General features: G+C 36.6%; 2 protein-coding genes and 1 long non-coding RNA gene across 14 annotated transcripts in view; 2 read left to right on the top strand and 1 right to left on the bottom strand.

Annotated features, from left to right (window-relative positions):
- The window catches only part of LOC123868946 (protein tramtrack, beta isoform-like), a 451,090-nt gene that overhangs the window by 339,087 nt on the left and 96,508 nt on the right, over positions 1-15,495 (bottom strand). The window contains exon 5 of one of the 12 annotated variants that reach the window (XM_045911644.1): positions 3,123-3,853. The exons of the other annotated variants lie outside the window; for them this stretch is intronic. Within the exon in view, the coding sequence (XP_045767600.1) occupies positions 3,138-3,853 (716 nt within the window). The 3' untranslated portion in view covers positions 3,123-3,137. Of the gene's footprint in view, positions 1-3,122; positions 3,854-15,495 lie in introns of those variants that run through there. 12 annotated transcript variants of the gene reach the window in all.
- Positions 1,280-10,047, top strand: LOC123868971. Its single transcript, XR_006796772.1, has 3 exons — positions 1,280-1,655; positions 4,426-4,427; positions 9,997-10,047. It is a non-coding gene; the product is annotated as an uncharacterized LOC123868971 (long non-coding RNA).
- LOC123868952 (protein ALP1-like) lies at positions 12,128-15,270 on the top strand. Its single transcript, XM_045911665.1, has 4 exons — positions 12,128-12,458; positions 12,513-12,641; positions 13,415-14,325; positions 14,727-15,270. The coding sequence occupies exons 1-3, from the start codon at positions 12,340-12,342 to the stop codon at positions 14,301-14,303; spliced, it is 1,137 nt and encodes a 378-aa protein (XP_045767621.1). The 5' UTR covers positions 12,128-12,339; the 3' UTR covers positions 14,304-14,325; positions 14,727-15,270.

The following is a 15,495-nucleotide window of genomic DNA, read 5'->3' as shown; positions in this document are numbered from 1 at the left end:
TTTAGAGATCCATACCTCAAAAGGAAAAAGGAACCCTTATAAGATCACTCTGTTGTCTGTTTGTCTGTCCGTTCGTTCGTCCGCCCGTCCGTCCGTAATTTTGTGCCACTTCTAGTCCGTAGATATCTACATAATATGCACTGCTATCTTGTTGTTGTTGTTGTTGTTTATTTTAGTGGCTTTTTGTTGTGCCACACAGCACAATTCACTTCGCCAAAGACGCGTTGTTTGGAGAAAACACAAAGGAGGCTGAACAGTTTATTTACACCCAAGTCTTTTCTGGACAATCCCAGTCCGATTTGTGGTAACTGGACTAGATGGGTTATGATGTTAGTAAATAACCTACAACAACACAAAAAAAAAATATTATGTACATGTACTTACATAAACAATAATATATACAGAATATTTTAAACTTAATAGATTAACAAATTTACAATTTTATTTTGTTAGACTTAATATATTTACACAAAAATTTTACATAGGGACTAAACACAAACATTAAGAGACATTCAACACTTAGGGGGCGAGGGATCTTAGTAGGGAGAACATCATAAAGTTTATATACAAGTCTTGGACAGGAAAAGAGGATATGGGAGGGTGACCCTTCATCCAAACCGCATTCGCACAAAGAGTGATCTCTAATTCTCAGTTTGGCCAAATGGACTGGAGTGCAAGAGTGCCCAATACGTAACCGGGTGATAGTTGAAGCAACCCAACGAACCATATTTTGATGAAAAAAGAACCACGGTCTTCGAGGAATTTCAGATTGCAAAGAAGCATAATATTTACCTTTAACCGATTTTGATTCAATCCACAATGTGTTCCAAGAATTAATAAGGTCAGTTTTTGCAAGAGCACGCAGATCCTGGGAGTGATTCTTAAAATATGTTAGAGAACCTGATTCAGTGGCGAGCTTTGCATAGGAGTCTGCACTCTCATTACCTTTTATACCAGAGTGACCTGGGATCCATGCCAATGTAACAGAGAGACCTTTTTGATGACAGGAGTATAGAGTTTCTTTGATTTTAAAGATGATGGAGATCAGAGCTTTACTACGGAAGGGATTTCCTTTAAGTGCTTGCAGGCAACTTAAAGAGTCGGTCAGTATAATTGACTGTTGTACGTTATGGGACTCTATAAAAAGGGTAGCTTCTAATATAGCAATAGACTCTCCTGTAAATACCGATGTTTCAGGGGGGCATTTGTATTGAAGGACTATCTTGTATTTTGGAATCCAGCAGGCAGCACCAACACAACCATTGTTGGATAACTTGTTTTTCGGTTTAAAAAAGTGTTGACAGAAGGACCAATGAAAATAAACCCTTAAAATGTTTTTATCCATCTAACATCATAGCATAATATTTTATTTTATATCTTCTTATTAATGATATGTTGTACATACAAGCTACGTTTAATTTAAAATGATGTAATCTCAAAATTGAGAATGTAATACTAAAAATATTAATATAAAATGGTGAAATAACATTAAATCAGTGTAATATTATATTATATAACTCACATTAATCTATGGGACATTTCCAAAATAGAGTAAAATGAAATTGGTATAAAACCAAGAAACCCCATTTTTGAATTGCAGGTACCTATAGTCACGAATGTTAGTAAAAGTAAATAAAAAATGATGTTTTTGGTTAGTAAAACAACGAAAACTGAAGCCTACTTGATCATAACATTAGCATTATATTAGCCTTTAATCATAATAATAGTACCACGCAATAACATCTTATATATGTATATAAACATCTCATGTCACGATGTATGTTCGGATGATTTAGATTGCTAGGCAACCTAGCAATCTAAATCTCGAACGGTGTTAGATTGCGGTTGTCTAGATTTTGTTGTAATTGTGCACTGTATCGTTTGGATATTACGAGTATTATTATTTTTAACAGAAAAATACAAATAGCATAAAACTTTATAGATAACTATTGAGGTCGATTAATCTCCATAGCACATCAAAAAGTGTAAGTATTTCTTGCTTGTTTAATTAGCTCACATGAATACAAAAATATTATCAAGATTTTTTTAGTCTGTTAATTAGCTTATTCATTACTAGCTGACGCCCGCGACTTCGCCCGCGTGGATTTAGATTTTTAGAAATCCCGTGGGAACTCTTTGATTTTCCGGGATAAAAAGTAGCTTATGTGCTAATCCAGGATATTATCTATCTCCATTCCGAATTGCAGCCAAATCCGTCCAGTGGTTTTTGCGTGAAGGAGTAACAAACATACACACACACACATACAAACTTTCGCCTTTATAATATTAGTATGAAGTATGAAGTATGATGTGATTTTTGATTAAATTTATTTATTTAAATATTAACTACTAACTGATGCCCGCGACTTTGTCCTCGTGGATTTAGTTTTTAGAATCCTTCGGGAACTTTTTGGTTTTCCGGATAAAAAGAAGCTTATGTCACTTTCCCGGTCCTCAACTATACGCATGTTGAAAATCACTTTGATCCGTCGCTCTGTTGCGGCGTGATTGAAGAACAAACCAAGTTACTTCATTATCCTTAAAAATATACTAATGTACTAAACATACTAATAGTATAAATATACTAATGTACTAAACATACTAATAGTATAAATATACTAATGTACTAAACATACTAATAGTATAAATATACTAATGTACTAAACATACTAATAGTATAAATGCGAAAGGGTGCTTGTTTGATGGTTTGTCCTTCAATCACGCCGTAACAGAGCTACGTATCGACGTGATTTTTTGCATGGGTATAGTTGAGGACCTGGAGAGCGACATAGACTACGTATTAGAGTCCCGAGGGATTTTAAAAACTAAATCCACGCGGACGAAGTCGCGGGCATCAGCTAGTAATAACATATAGTGGAACGAAGGCTGCAAGAGATTGCCAGTCTCTATAAAATCTATAAAACTAGATCTATAAAACTTGATTTATTTATTCATCTATGAAACTACCAAAATTAGCACAATGAGCCCACATCGTTCTGATCGTTTTCTGGTGGACTGTTACTACTTATAATATTCTGTACGACTCCTTCTCTAACTTCTTGTGTATCCTCCGTCTCTAACGTGTTTGGTTCTCGTTGTACATTATTTTCGCCTTGTTTTGCAGTAGAGTCATTATTTTATTTTGCAGGATTTTTATTTTTTCGACGTTTCGCCACTGACGCTCTTAGATCCCTCATCAATTTTCTCTTTCCTGAATTTTTTAAAACAGTCTTGAAAAATATTTCTGAAGCTTCTAATGTAAATTCCGCGTCCCACGAATGAACCATGTCAAAAAAAAACTTCCTGAATAATTTGTAGTTTTTCAAAGCGATTTTCGATTTTTCTCCTCGGCTTCCACCAGACCACGAACACGAACAGATAAATTCCCGAGAAAGCAATGTGTCGAGTAATCGATAAGCAAATGTTTTACCACCTCCAGTAGAAGGCGAGCATAAAAATGACATTAGTTTCTTAAGTTTCTTGTATTCGGATTTATCTCCTAGTTTGACTTCTAACGCATCGAACTGATCTTGGTTTTCAATTATATTAAAGCAAAAGCTCTCGGCTTCATCTTGACGGACATCTTTCAATAAAGTGACTTGTACAGGTTGTTCGTTTCTTGGCTGGTTCAGTTTTTCTGATATGTCTTCTAATTGAACAGGCATTATACACATTTTGTTAACCATATTTTCTATAATTTTATTCTGATTATGAATCATATTAACCATCTTATCTATTTTGTCTGAAAGCATATTCTGGTCTTCACAAACTTGTAAAATTACTTCTCCAGTATTAGGCGTGTTATTGATGGACGTATTTGTTATGTTTCTGGGGGTATGGGGTTGGTGTTCGACTGAAAAAAAAAAAAACATAAATGAAATATACCTTCACACTACTGGTAGCAGGCAGTACACACATGCATACTCTATTAAGTTTTTAGCATCTCCTAAACCGAGGACTTTCCGATCAAACATTCAATTTTAAAACTATTACCAAACATACAATAAAAATCATCCGTTTGGGAGCACGTACGCAAACACACACACACACACACACACACACACACACACACACACACACACACACACACACACACACACACACACACACACACACAACACAACACACACACCCATAGATATTGATGTCCTCTATAAAACTGTAGGTACATCACTTTGTACTATATAGTCTATTGTCAATAGTTTCGCAGCGTACGCAATATAAAGATTTTTTTGGTATTTTTTCACACCTTGAGTTAGGTACATTATCGAAGTTTTCACACGGATCCCTAACTTTTTTTGAAAATATTCTATAGCCTATATAGAATATTTTCAAAAAAGTTAGGGATCCGTGTGAAGGCAAATAGCCTATACTCAGGGTGAATGTAGCTTTCCGATGGTGAAAGAATGTTTGAAATCGGCACAGTAGTTTTTGAGTTTATTCATTACACCTCTTTATAAGTTTTAAAGCCAACAGTGCTAACAATAACAAAGATTGAAAATGTAATCAAACTTATTCTTCTCTTGTAATGATGCAGCTCACATTTTTGTAATACGATGAGGGAAAGTAGAGAAATGTAAATATTACTTTGTTGATATTATATTAATATAGGCACTCGAATAATGTTATTAAACTGTGTTGTGTTTTTGACGTGATGACGTCTTTCTTATAAATCGATGAACGTCAGCTGTACGCTCGGTTCAGGTGGAACGTGACAATGACTCATTGTCACGTTCCACCTGAACCGAGCGTACACACACGAGCGAGAGCGAGAGCATGGAATACACATATATCTTTCTTCCACTCCATCGGCCGATGCGTCCTTGTAGGTTATCACGTAAAATTATCGTCTGTAAATCGACTTTACAGACGATATTTATTTATTTCATCTTTGAACTTGATACATTCCGCAAGCCATTCCACCAGTGAAATCAAATATCTGTCGACTGTGTCTTGTTTTTCTTTTTGGTAACTATAATTATAAACCTACTTTTGAGTTAAGAGTTTTACTTCAGAAATCCAATACGATATTTTCGATACGATATTTATCAGATCGATACAAAGGCATATGATATATGTATATGACCACAGTTCACGATAAGGAACTTTTGATTAGGGAACTAACAAAACAAGCGTCAAATGTTAGTAAAGACGCAGGTAGCCCTAAAGTAGCCCTATTTTTCATTGATCTTACGTCACCATACTCTAATATTTGACATATCATCGATTTAGGATCAACCCGACTAGAACTAGAAGATCTACAAGTGTAAATTAAAAATTTATAACACCCCCGACAAGTGAAGGTTACAGTAACTAGAAAAGACCGAAAAGACCTGATAACTTTCAAACGGCTGAACTGATTTTCTTGGACTATTCCGCGCCTACGATCTAAAGAATCTGAGTTTTCCAAAACATCATTTTCAAATAAATAATTATGTATCTAGGCAACGTCCATCTTGACAGCTTGACATTTGTCAATTGACATAATATTAAGAACCTAACGGTTATCTAACCTTCTTTGCTACAAGAAAACTAGAAAAGAGCTGATAACTCTTAAACGGCTGAACCAATTTTTTTGGAGTATAGCTAAGAACACTCTCGATCAAGCCACCTTTCAAACAAAAAAAAGTAAATTAAAATCGGTTCATTTGTTTAGGCGCTACGATGCCACAGACAGATACACAGATACACAGACACACAGATACACACGTCAAACTTATAACACCCCTCTTTTTGGGTCGGGGGTTAAAAATGAGGGAACTCTCTCATTCCAGTTCTTCTAAACTGATCTATCAACGCACAGCTCAAACTACTGTCCGGATCGGGATGAAATTCGGCATGCAGATAGCTATTATGACGTACCTAGACATCCGCTAAGAAAGGATTTTTGAAAATTCATCGAAACAAACGACATTTAAATATTAAAAAAATAAAAACCCTCACAAAACTGGAAAATACATATTTTATTTCATATACAGTAGACCCCCGGTAATCCGACAAACATTTTGCAGGGCAGTGTCGGACTATCGAATTTTTCGGATTATAGAGTACTGCCTAAGACCCCCTATAGTCCGGAAATGTTTACAAAAGAGTACCTTGTAATCCGACAAATTACAGATCTGATATTTACTCTGAAGTACAAATCATACTTCATTGTGTATGTCAAATTTAGTAAATTAAACAATATTAACGTCATTAATGCTATAGAACTTACGAAAAATAATAACTTTACATTAGGAAATAATAATGTACAAACAAATGTACACATTAAAATATAAAAATATATTGTCAAAAATATTCAATAATAACACATGTCGCAATGTAATAGACATGTCGGATTACAGGGGGTGCCGGATTAGACAGGGGCCGGATTACTGGGGGTCCACTGTAATTAGGTAATAAGGTTATCTTTAATGTTATAAATAACATGCTCGTAAGTAGATATTTCTAGTGTTTTTTTTAATTATATAGACTAGCGCTTGGTTGCAATCAGACCTGTTAGTAAGTGATGATGCAGCCTAAGATGGAGCGCGCTTGCCTAGAAGTAGCATATTCACTCTTGACTTTAAAGTAGGTACCCATGGTACCTAGGTATGTAGGTATGTGGTAGGTAGGTATGGTATGGTAGGTAGGTGGAAGGGAAAACTGATGCCGGAAGGACGTTCCATATCCTAGCGGTTCGGATTAGAAATGAGGAAGCTAATCGCTTCGCGAACCACTGATAGTTTCACTTAACTAGACTTTAAAATACACTCCACCCTCCACTATATACTGTGGTGGAGGATGATTGTGGTCTGTAAAGACTCTGATGATGCTGCCGTCCTGCATTTGCCTGATCTTTGCCGCACAGCCTTGGGCCTTCGAAGAGGAGCATACCCATCGTTCGCTGTAGTTTATCTGAGAATAAGTATACCGGTCTAACATTAAGAGATATTTCTTCTTAGTTGGTATCATGATTGCCTCACTTTCTAAAACAGAAATCACGCTAGTATTATAACGGCGAAAGTTTGTGTGTATGTGTGTGTGTTTGTTCGTTACTCTTTCCCACAAAAACTACTGAACGGATTTGGCTGAAATTTGAAATGGAGACAGATTATACACTTGATTAACACATAGGCTATTTTTTATCCCGGAAAATCAAAGAGTTCCTATGGGATTTTGAAAAATCTAAATCCACGCGGACGAAGTCGCGGGCGTCAGCTAGTTATCAAATAATCTCTGAATGTATCACTATATTTTCTATTTATTTTTTTGAAAATGTTACATTAAAACCTAAAGAATACTGGCAGTGCCAAGAATACTGGCTGCATTTCCGCGCTGGACAGCTAGGCCGATCCTTTACGCAGCAAGTGAGCCAGCCCTTCTGTCACCAGATGCGGTTATTAAACGCGGTGAAATATCTCGTTTTTTTAGCACTAAAACTCCATGGTTTAGGGTCTCGACGGCAAACGGAACAAAAAGGAAATTACTAGTTTCTAGGAAATGCTAATGAAAATAAAGTTTAGGTTGTGCCTACGCCAAGCGTGTGATAAAAATATGTTGACACTTATATTGATAGACGTACAGGCTAATTGTGATGTTTTCAACTTCTAATCTAAACTAAAATGAAAGGTTTAACAGGGCTCTCTCCGTCACTCGTTTCATACAATCGTAGTTCCAATTTCATTTGAATATTAAGCAACCTAAGTCCATGAAATTTTGCAGACATATTCTAGAAACTAATATCTGTGTCTGTGGTGTTTCAGATTTTTCTAAAAATATGTAGTTTTAAAATTACAGGGGCTCAAAGATTTGTATGAAAATTTTTAAGACCGCGTAACTTTGAAACCGAATATTTTAACAGAAATCTGGAAAACCACAGACATAGATATTAGTTTCTAGAATATGTCTGCAAAATTTCATGGACTTTAGTTGCTTAATATTCAAATGAAATTGGAACTACGATTGTATGAAACGAGTGACGGAGAGAGCCCTCTTAAATATATTGTCTTCCCTTTTATAATGCTCCGCGGAATAGGATAGCATAAAGCATTAGATTTAGATCTGCCTGTTCAGTTTAGAGCTGGGTACTACAAAGTTAGACATATTATTTCTCAGACCCAATTCCTCTAACTCCACTAACAAAAGTTTCTTTAATGACCGCACCCAAACAAAATCCAAGAAAAAATACATTTGTATACTATAGTTTTTAATTGAAGTAACTCTACCTAAAGATACAAAATTGTGTTAATATTCTATTTTAGACACTTAAAACTAAGTTTTTAAAGAAATAAAAAATTACCTTCAAATCAAAAATATCGTCTAGACTACTGTAACGAGGCAAGGTGTCCAGAACGTTGCATATGAAATGGCATAAACCTAAAACCGGGAGTTGACCATATCCCTCAGGGATATGACTAACTCCCGGGAGATGTTAAAACGACGACTCAATAAGACCATTTCAATACACAAATCTAGTGATATCATAGAATACTGAGTATAGTTTATGAAATGTAACAACATACCGAAATGACCGATTTTCTTCTTCAGATTTTTGCAGTTAAATGGTCTAATTGAGTTGTCGTTTTAACATCTCCCGAGAGCCATATCCCTCAGGTATATGACCAAGTCCCGGTAGTGATGCCATTTTCTTACTACATAATACATATATACTTAATACTGTTCGTCTATTATTAGGAACGTCTTTATAATCACTTTGACGACTAGAATATTATTGCAAACTCTATCTTACATAATATGAATTGCATATAACGCCTATAATACGTATTGGAAGCACTTATAAGACACTAATGTATCCGTGAATTTTGAGAACTAACTCGCCATTATAGCTCTATGTGTCAATTATCGTGTCAAAAGTACTGTTCCCCTTTAAAACAAGTGTAAATTAAAAATTTATAACACCCCCGACAAGTGAAGGTTACAGTAACTAGAAAAGAGCTGATAACTTTCAAACGGCTGAACCGATTTTCTTGGATTATAGCTAAGAACACTCTCGATCAAGCCACCTTTCAAACAAAAACAAACTAAATTAAAATTCATCAATCAAGGTTCATTAGTTTAGGAGCTACGATGTCACAGACAGATACACAGATACACACAGACAAATACACAGATACACACGTCAAATTTATAACACCCATCTTTTTGGGTCGGGGGTTAATAAAGACTATAATCGTACTTTTGTCGTGAAAGTTGACACGGAGTCAAAATGGCAAGTGAGGTCTCAAAACGTATGCATTATAAATAACATAATAGTAAAATAACTATCACAAAACCTTCTTTGTTAAACTTACTTACTAACAAGTTAAAGTTCAATAATTTACGCTAAGGGTAAACTCGCACTGCAAAATTACACCGCGCGAGTTTTTCCGCAAACTTCTGTGACATAGAAATTGTATGAAACTCGTTCGCGCGTTTTTCCGCAAATGCGTGTGGCTTCATACGATTTCTATACATAATATGTCACAGAAACTGCAGGAATAATCACGCACTGAAATTTTGCAATGTGTGGGCTTACCCTGAGTCCGCTCTACAAAATATCACCGCACGTTTTTTCGGCAGAACTCTGACTTAATATTGAAATTGTAACACCGATTTCAGTACTCGACCCGATAACTAGATGGCGCTAGTTACCCGGTACTTCGCGTTACCGTGAGCCGCGGGTCAGTTGTATATATCGGCTAGCATATGTTTGTAAAATCATTCCAAGCAATTCAAAAGCAATCCCAATCAATCCCTAATGAATTCCGAGTCAGTTCCGGATTCCTTCGCTCGGTACTCAAACGAGTTACGAACTCTGCATCCACATCTGTTGGGACAGAGTTAAACGCTGGTTTCAGTAGTACCAACGACATAGGTGGCACGAACCCCTGCATCCACATCTGCTGGGACGGGGCGTTCCGGAAACCTACCAACCTTCATAGGTGGCACGAACTCCTGCATCCACATCTGCTGGAACAGGGCGTTCTGGAAGCCTACGGAGTGTCAAACTATAAGATTGTACCTAAACTAAGTGGTGAACCAATATATAGTTTCCGTCTAGTTCGACCTCGTGTTTTCTTCATCGCCTGCCTAACCTCCTCTACAAATTGGCGCCCAACGTGCGGCTGGTCCAACGCCTCTACAAATTGGCGCTCCAACAGGTGGCCGATCTACAGGCGACTTATGAAGGACGACGAGCAGGTCTTTGACGAAACGTGGATCTCCGTGGACGTGGATCCACACAACATCTTTGAACTCTGTGAAGAGAGTTTCTGAACTACTTTAATGTCAGTGTTGTCACTATGCGTTCTGTTAGAATGGAACCAGTATCTTCGCCTTCGCTTCATGAAGACAGTCAGACCAATACGCTGTCAGACTAACCTTATAGTCCGCTCATCTCTTTGACACTCAGCCCACTGAAGAGGAAACACTTTGAACTTTTTGATGATTATTATCCTGTACTAGATGCTCTATATGAAGATGCTATGGAAAGCTGGAAAATTATAGCGACGCACCCAAATTTTTTCTTACCAAGAACGAAAACGTGTTCAATCCTAATGGGAAGCAAGCTACTTTGTCCTTGGAGCAGTTTCAGTGCAGGGGGAGGGTGGATAAGCGCTTTGTTAACACAAAGCCTGAACGGAGATTTAAGAGATTGGATGGACGAGAATAATTTCTTACCAAGGCTAACAACGACAATTCCTCGATGCCATCGAGAAAGATCTCCAAAGAACGACTACGTACAATCAACTTCCTGTCTCTCTCGTCGGGACGACTTCGCAGACAGAGGGGGAGACTGTAACACCGATTTCAGTACTCGACCCGATAACTAGATGGCGCTAGTTACCCGGTACTTCGCGTTACCGTGAGCCGCGGGTCAGTTGTATATATCGGCTAGCATATGTTTGTAAAATCATTCCAAGCAATTCAAAAGCAATCCCAATCAATCCCTAATGAATTCCGAGTCAGTTCCGGATTCCTTCGCTCGGTACTCAAACGAGTTACGAACTCTGCATCCACATCTGTTGGGACAGAGTTAAACGCTGGTTTCAGTAGTACCAACGACATAGGTGGCACGAACCCCTGCATCCACATCTGCTGGGACGGGGCGTTCCGGAAACCTACCAACCTTCATAGGTGGCACGAACTCCTGCATCCACATCTGCTGGAACAGGGCGTTCTGGAAGCCTACGGAGTGTCAAACTATAAGATTGTACCTAAACTAAGTGGTGAACCAATATATAGTTTCCGTCTAGTTCGACCTCGTGTTTTCTTCATCGCCTGCCTAACCTCCTCTACAAAATGTTTTTTTTTTTAATTTAGTTACAGAGAATTAGGTATAATAACAACTGACAATTGTATAAAATAAACTTAAATCTAAATTAAAATTTAAAAATATTAAATTAAAAATAAGAATAAATTAAATTAAATCAAATAAAATAAATCAAATAATTATTAAAATTGCATATAAAATGGTATAAATAAGTATAAGTACACGCTGTTAGAAGCGCTGCACAAGTTAACAAACAATTTTTATATCTCAGGCAAATCTAAGAAGTCACAGTATTAAATAATAGTAGCCTAGTAGCGTAGTAGTAGTACATAGTAGTAGCGTTCGGAAAATATGCGGCTATCTAATCATTTGAACAATGATGCAGAGCGATTTCTAGATCATCAAAGGAGAATTGACAATTTCCCATACCATTTGGAACCGCGAATTTCCACCATTTTCCTGAAAAATTTAAAAAAAAACAAGTAGAATTACATTTTAATTTCTAAACTATTGTGAGTGATTTCCATTATAAGAATAGAATGTAACGGCTGTACTCACGTACTTAGCCTTAAGGCCTCATTCGCACGAGAGCTTTTTTAACGAATTAGGGCTAATTCGCACGAACGTTAAAAAGCGTTGCGTTAAAACCCGGCGTTGCGCTGAAAATACAAAGTGCGCGTTAAAAAAGCGTTGACGTGTGAACAGTTACTTGGGAATGCATTTGTTCTATTTGAACGCTTTTTTAACGGACGTTAAAAAAGCTCGCGTGCGAATGAGGCTTAAGTCGATGTAATTTAGTCGATGGGTTCGAAACTAGTCAGACTTACATCGCCGTTACATTCTATACTTATAGGTAGTTTTATATAATATCTAATTTACATAAAGTTTAGAGTCCCCGCAGACCATAAACTTTTTATCGGCCGATAGTTTGATCGGATTTGGCTACTAGCGCGCACACCGAGCCAACTAAACAGTCGGTCGGTTAAAACGGTTGGTGATGAGTGCGCATACCAAACAACAGTCGGTCGACTGATCTTGAATGATTTGCTAGTTGTTAAGTGACTTTTGAAGAAAGCGGTTGCATAATGAAAGTTAGAAAATTATCCAGAAATGTTATTATTGCTTTTATACTACGGAGAAGAAGGATCAAGAAGAGAAACCGAGAGTATTGGGTGCATCCCATTCACAGTGACAGATTACTAAACGGAAAATTTTACACGTTACATTCCAAATTACTAGATTACCCAAACAAATTTTTTGCCTTCTATCGAATGAGCATAAGCAGCTTCAATGAACTCGTCAAATTAATTGGACCAGCAATAGCGAAGGAGGATACAAATTTAAGACTTTCAATACCTGCTGAAGGGAGATTGAGCGTTACAATACGGTAAGATAAACCACAAATACTTCTGATAATTTTTTTATTAGAATTTACAAATCGTATATTTGTGCATCATCAGAAAAATTTGAAAAATAAGATTGGGCAGTATCATTCGAATTGCCTGGTGATGGAATGTTTTGAAATGTTGGTAATGGTTGTTGTGATGGCAAGATATTAGTTCCTCGATTATATACAGGAAAAGAGGACAATGGTTGCTGTAATACGTTGTAGTTAGTTGTAGATGTTTGAGAAGTAGTCTGAACACGCCTGGCTAGTCTAATCTGCTTAAAAATATTGAGAATACCGATCTTGGCATCAAGTTTTTCTTCGGCTGTTAAATTCTGAAGTGAAGGGACTAGAGATAAAGCAAAATTTGTATCTTCATCAACAGTCTCACTGCTTTTCAATGATTTTAATAATGCTTCATCCAAATCCGTTTGGGATACATTAGTCCTCTTCTTCTGACGACGAATAGGCGTAGAAGTAGAAGGATTAGATTCGACATCACCTTCATTATCTTCTTGTGAATCATCCTCTTTTGCTTCAATCAAGTTGCCTTCTGTTTGTCTATTTTCCATGCATGGTAGTAAAAATAATAAATAATAATATAATTCTTCATAATAGATATATTTCCGCCTCTTAGTGAGCCTTTCAGCTTGACCCGACTTTGTGTTTTTTTGTGCGTTCAACTCTCGTCGAAAGCAAGTTCGTAAGTTAGCCCATTTTTTTTGCACATCGCGACCTGAAAAATAATAATACCTATAATTAATTCTTTACAGATATTTGGCTACCGGAGTTAGTTTCAATACTTTGTCATTTGATTATCTAATGGGTGCTTCTACAATACGAGATATTACTAAAACTACATGTGAGCAAATATGGAACATACTTCAACCGTTGTTTATGGCAATCAAACAAGAAGATGATTGGATTAAAATTTCAGACGAATTTTATAGTCGCACAAATTTTCCAAACATCATTGGAGCGATAGATGGCAAGCATATACGGATGATACAACCAGAACATTCCGGATCATCATATTTTAACTACAAAAAGTTCTTCTCTTGCGTCTTAATGGCTTGGACAGATGCAGATTATAAATTTGTGTATATAGATGTTGGTTCTTATGGGACAGCTAGTGATTCAGAAATATTTAAAACATCTGAAATGGGTAAACGGCTTTCCGAAAACCGATTAAACATTCCCTCTGGAAGGCATTTGCCCAATGATGATGACGGAAATGTTATTCCATTCTCTGTCGTAGGCGATGAAGCGTTTGGACTTGACAATCACATATTACGCCCTTATGCAAAAAGAAATTTAAACTACACCAAGCGAATTTTCAACTATAGACATACAAGAGCTCGACGCATGGTTGAATGTACTTTCGGCATTCTCGCTAACAAATGGCGTATTTTTCACCGCCCAATTGACGTGAATATCAATTTTTGTGTTCGAATAATCAAAGCTTGCTGTGTCCTTCATAATTATGTACGAATCAAAGATGGTGTAAAATTCACCGATACACTCTACAGTTGTCCTATGAATAACTTAACGATAAATAAAAACAATCGAGGAAGAAATAATATGAATGAGGTGCGGCAGTATATGTCGTCATACTTTATTTCTCCTGGAGGTGCAATTCCTTGTCAATATAACAAAGTGTAATATTGATTTAGTTAAACTCTAACTGACATAAAATTGGTAGACCGAAGGCACGCTGGTCCAACGAAATTGTACAAATAGCAGGAATAAATTGGCTTGAAAGTGCCAAAGACAGAAAAAAATGGCACCAACTGGAGGAGGCCTATACCCAAGAGGGATCCTTATCTAAGAAAGAAGAATATAATATTAAATAAAATATACTAAGTTTTTACTAAACACTCGTATTCACATACACACAAGTATACATTCACATCCACACTTCATACGCTCACCATAGCAATCATAAATACTAACAGAGATGTACTTACTAACATTAAATTAAGACTAGATATAAAATGTAAATAACTTAAAAAATAATATGTAAATAATTAGGATTAAGATAAGATAAGGAGTAAATAAAGGCTTTGAAATTGAAAAAAACTCTAACAGCTCCAAACTTCTTGCCCAGGCTGAACGCAGGCGCGATCCGATGCAGAATGCATAATTACGTGCCCAACTATGTAAAATTACATGTGCAAAATGGGGGTTGCGCTCACTTCGGCCGGCCAAAAATATTGGAGAAATATAACATCACATCAAACTTATATTATAAAGGCGAAAGTTTGTATGTATGTGTCTGTGTGTTTGTTACTCTTTCACGCAAAAACTACTGAACGGATTTGGCTGGGAATAGTATCTCATACCCACGATTAAAGCAACGACAAAGGCTACATTTTATACCAAAAAATTAAAGGGTTCCCGCGGGAATTGAAAAACCTAAATCCAAGCGGACGAATTCGCGAGCAATATCTAGTATACCATAAAGTTAATAATATACCTACGGAATAGGGGAACAAAAATATAAACTCTCAAACGAAATATAAACAGTGGCGGATTTATGTTTGATTTCACCGATGTCTGTCCGATTGTCACCTTTACAATATTGTAGTGTATTATGTACATGACGTACATGAATAAAAATATACTTACAAGTACCGATACATACCTTGTTGTGTTTTGTCCTCGGCACTAAGCTGATTCCAATTAGGAACAACTACTTCACAGACTTCCTCCCATAGTTTTTTCTTTTGGTTTACATCTGAGTACTCTTTTAATGTTTTTTTATAGAGCGCGGGTCTTTTTTCAACTTCTTCTATTAAATTTATAACGGATGTTTCGACAAGCAGCGACGAATTACAACTTGACATAGCCATCG

This window comes from Maniola jurtina, chromosome 10, assembly GCF_905333055.1.
Source record: "Maniola jurtina chromosome 10, ilManJurt1.1, whole genome shotgun sequence".
Classification (NCBI taxonomy): domain Eukaryota; kingdom Metazoa; phylum Arthropoda; class Insecta; order Lepidoptera; family Nymphalidae; genus Maniola; species Maniola jurtina.
This window is presented reverse-complemented; position numbering and strand designations above follow the sequence as displayed.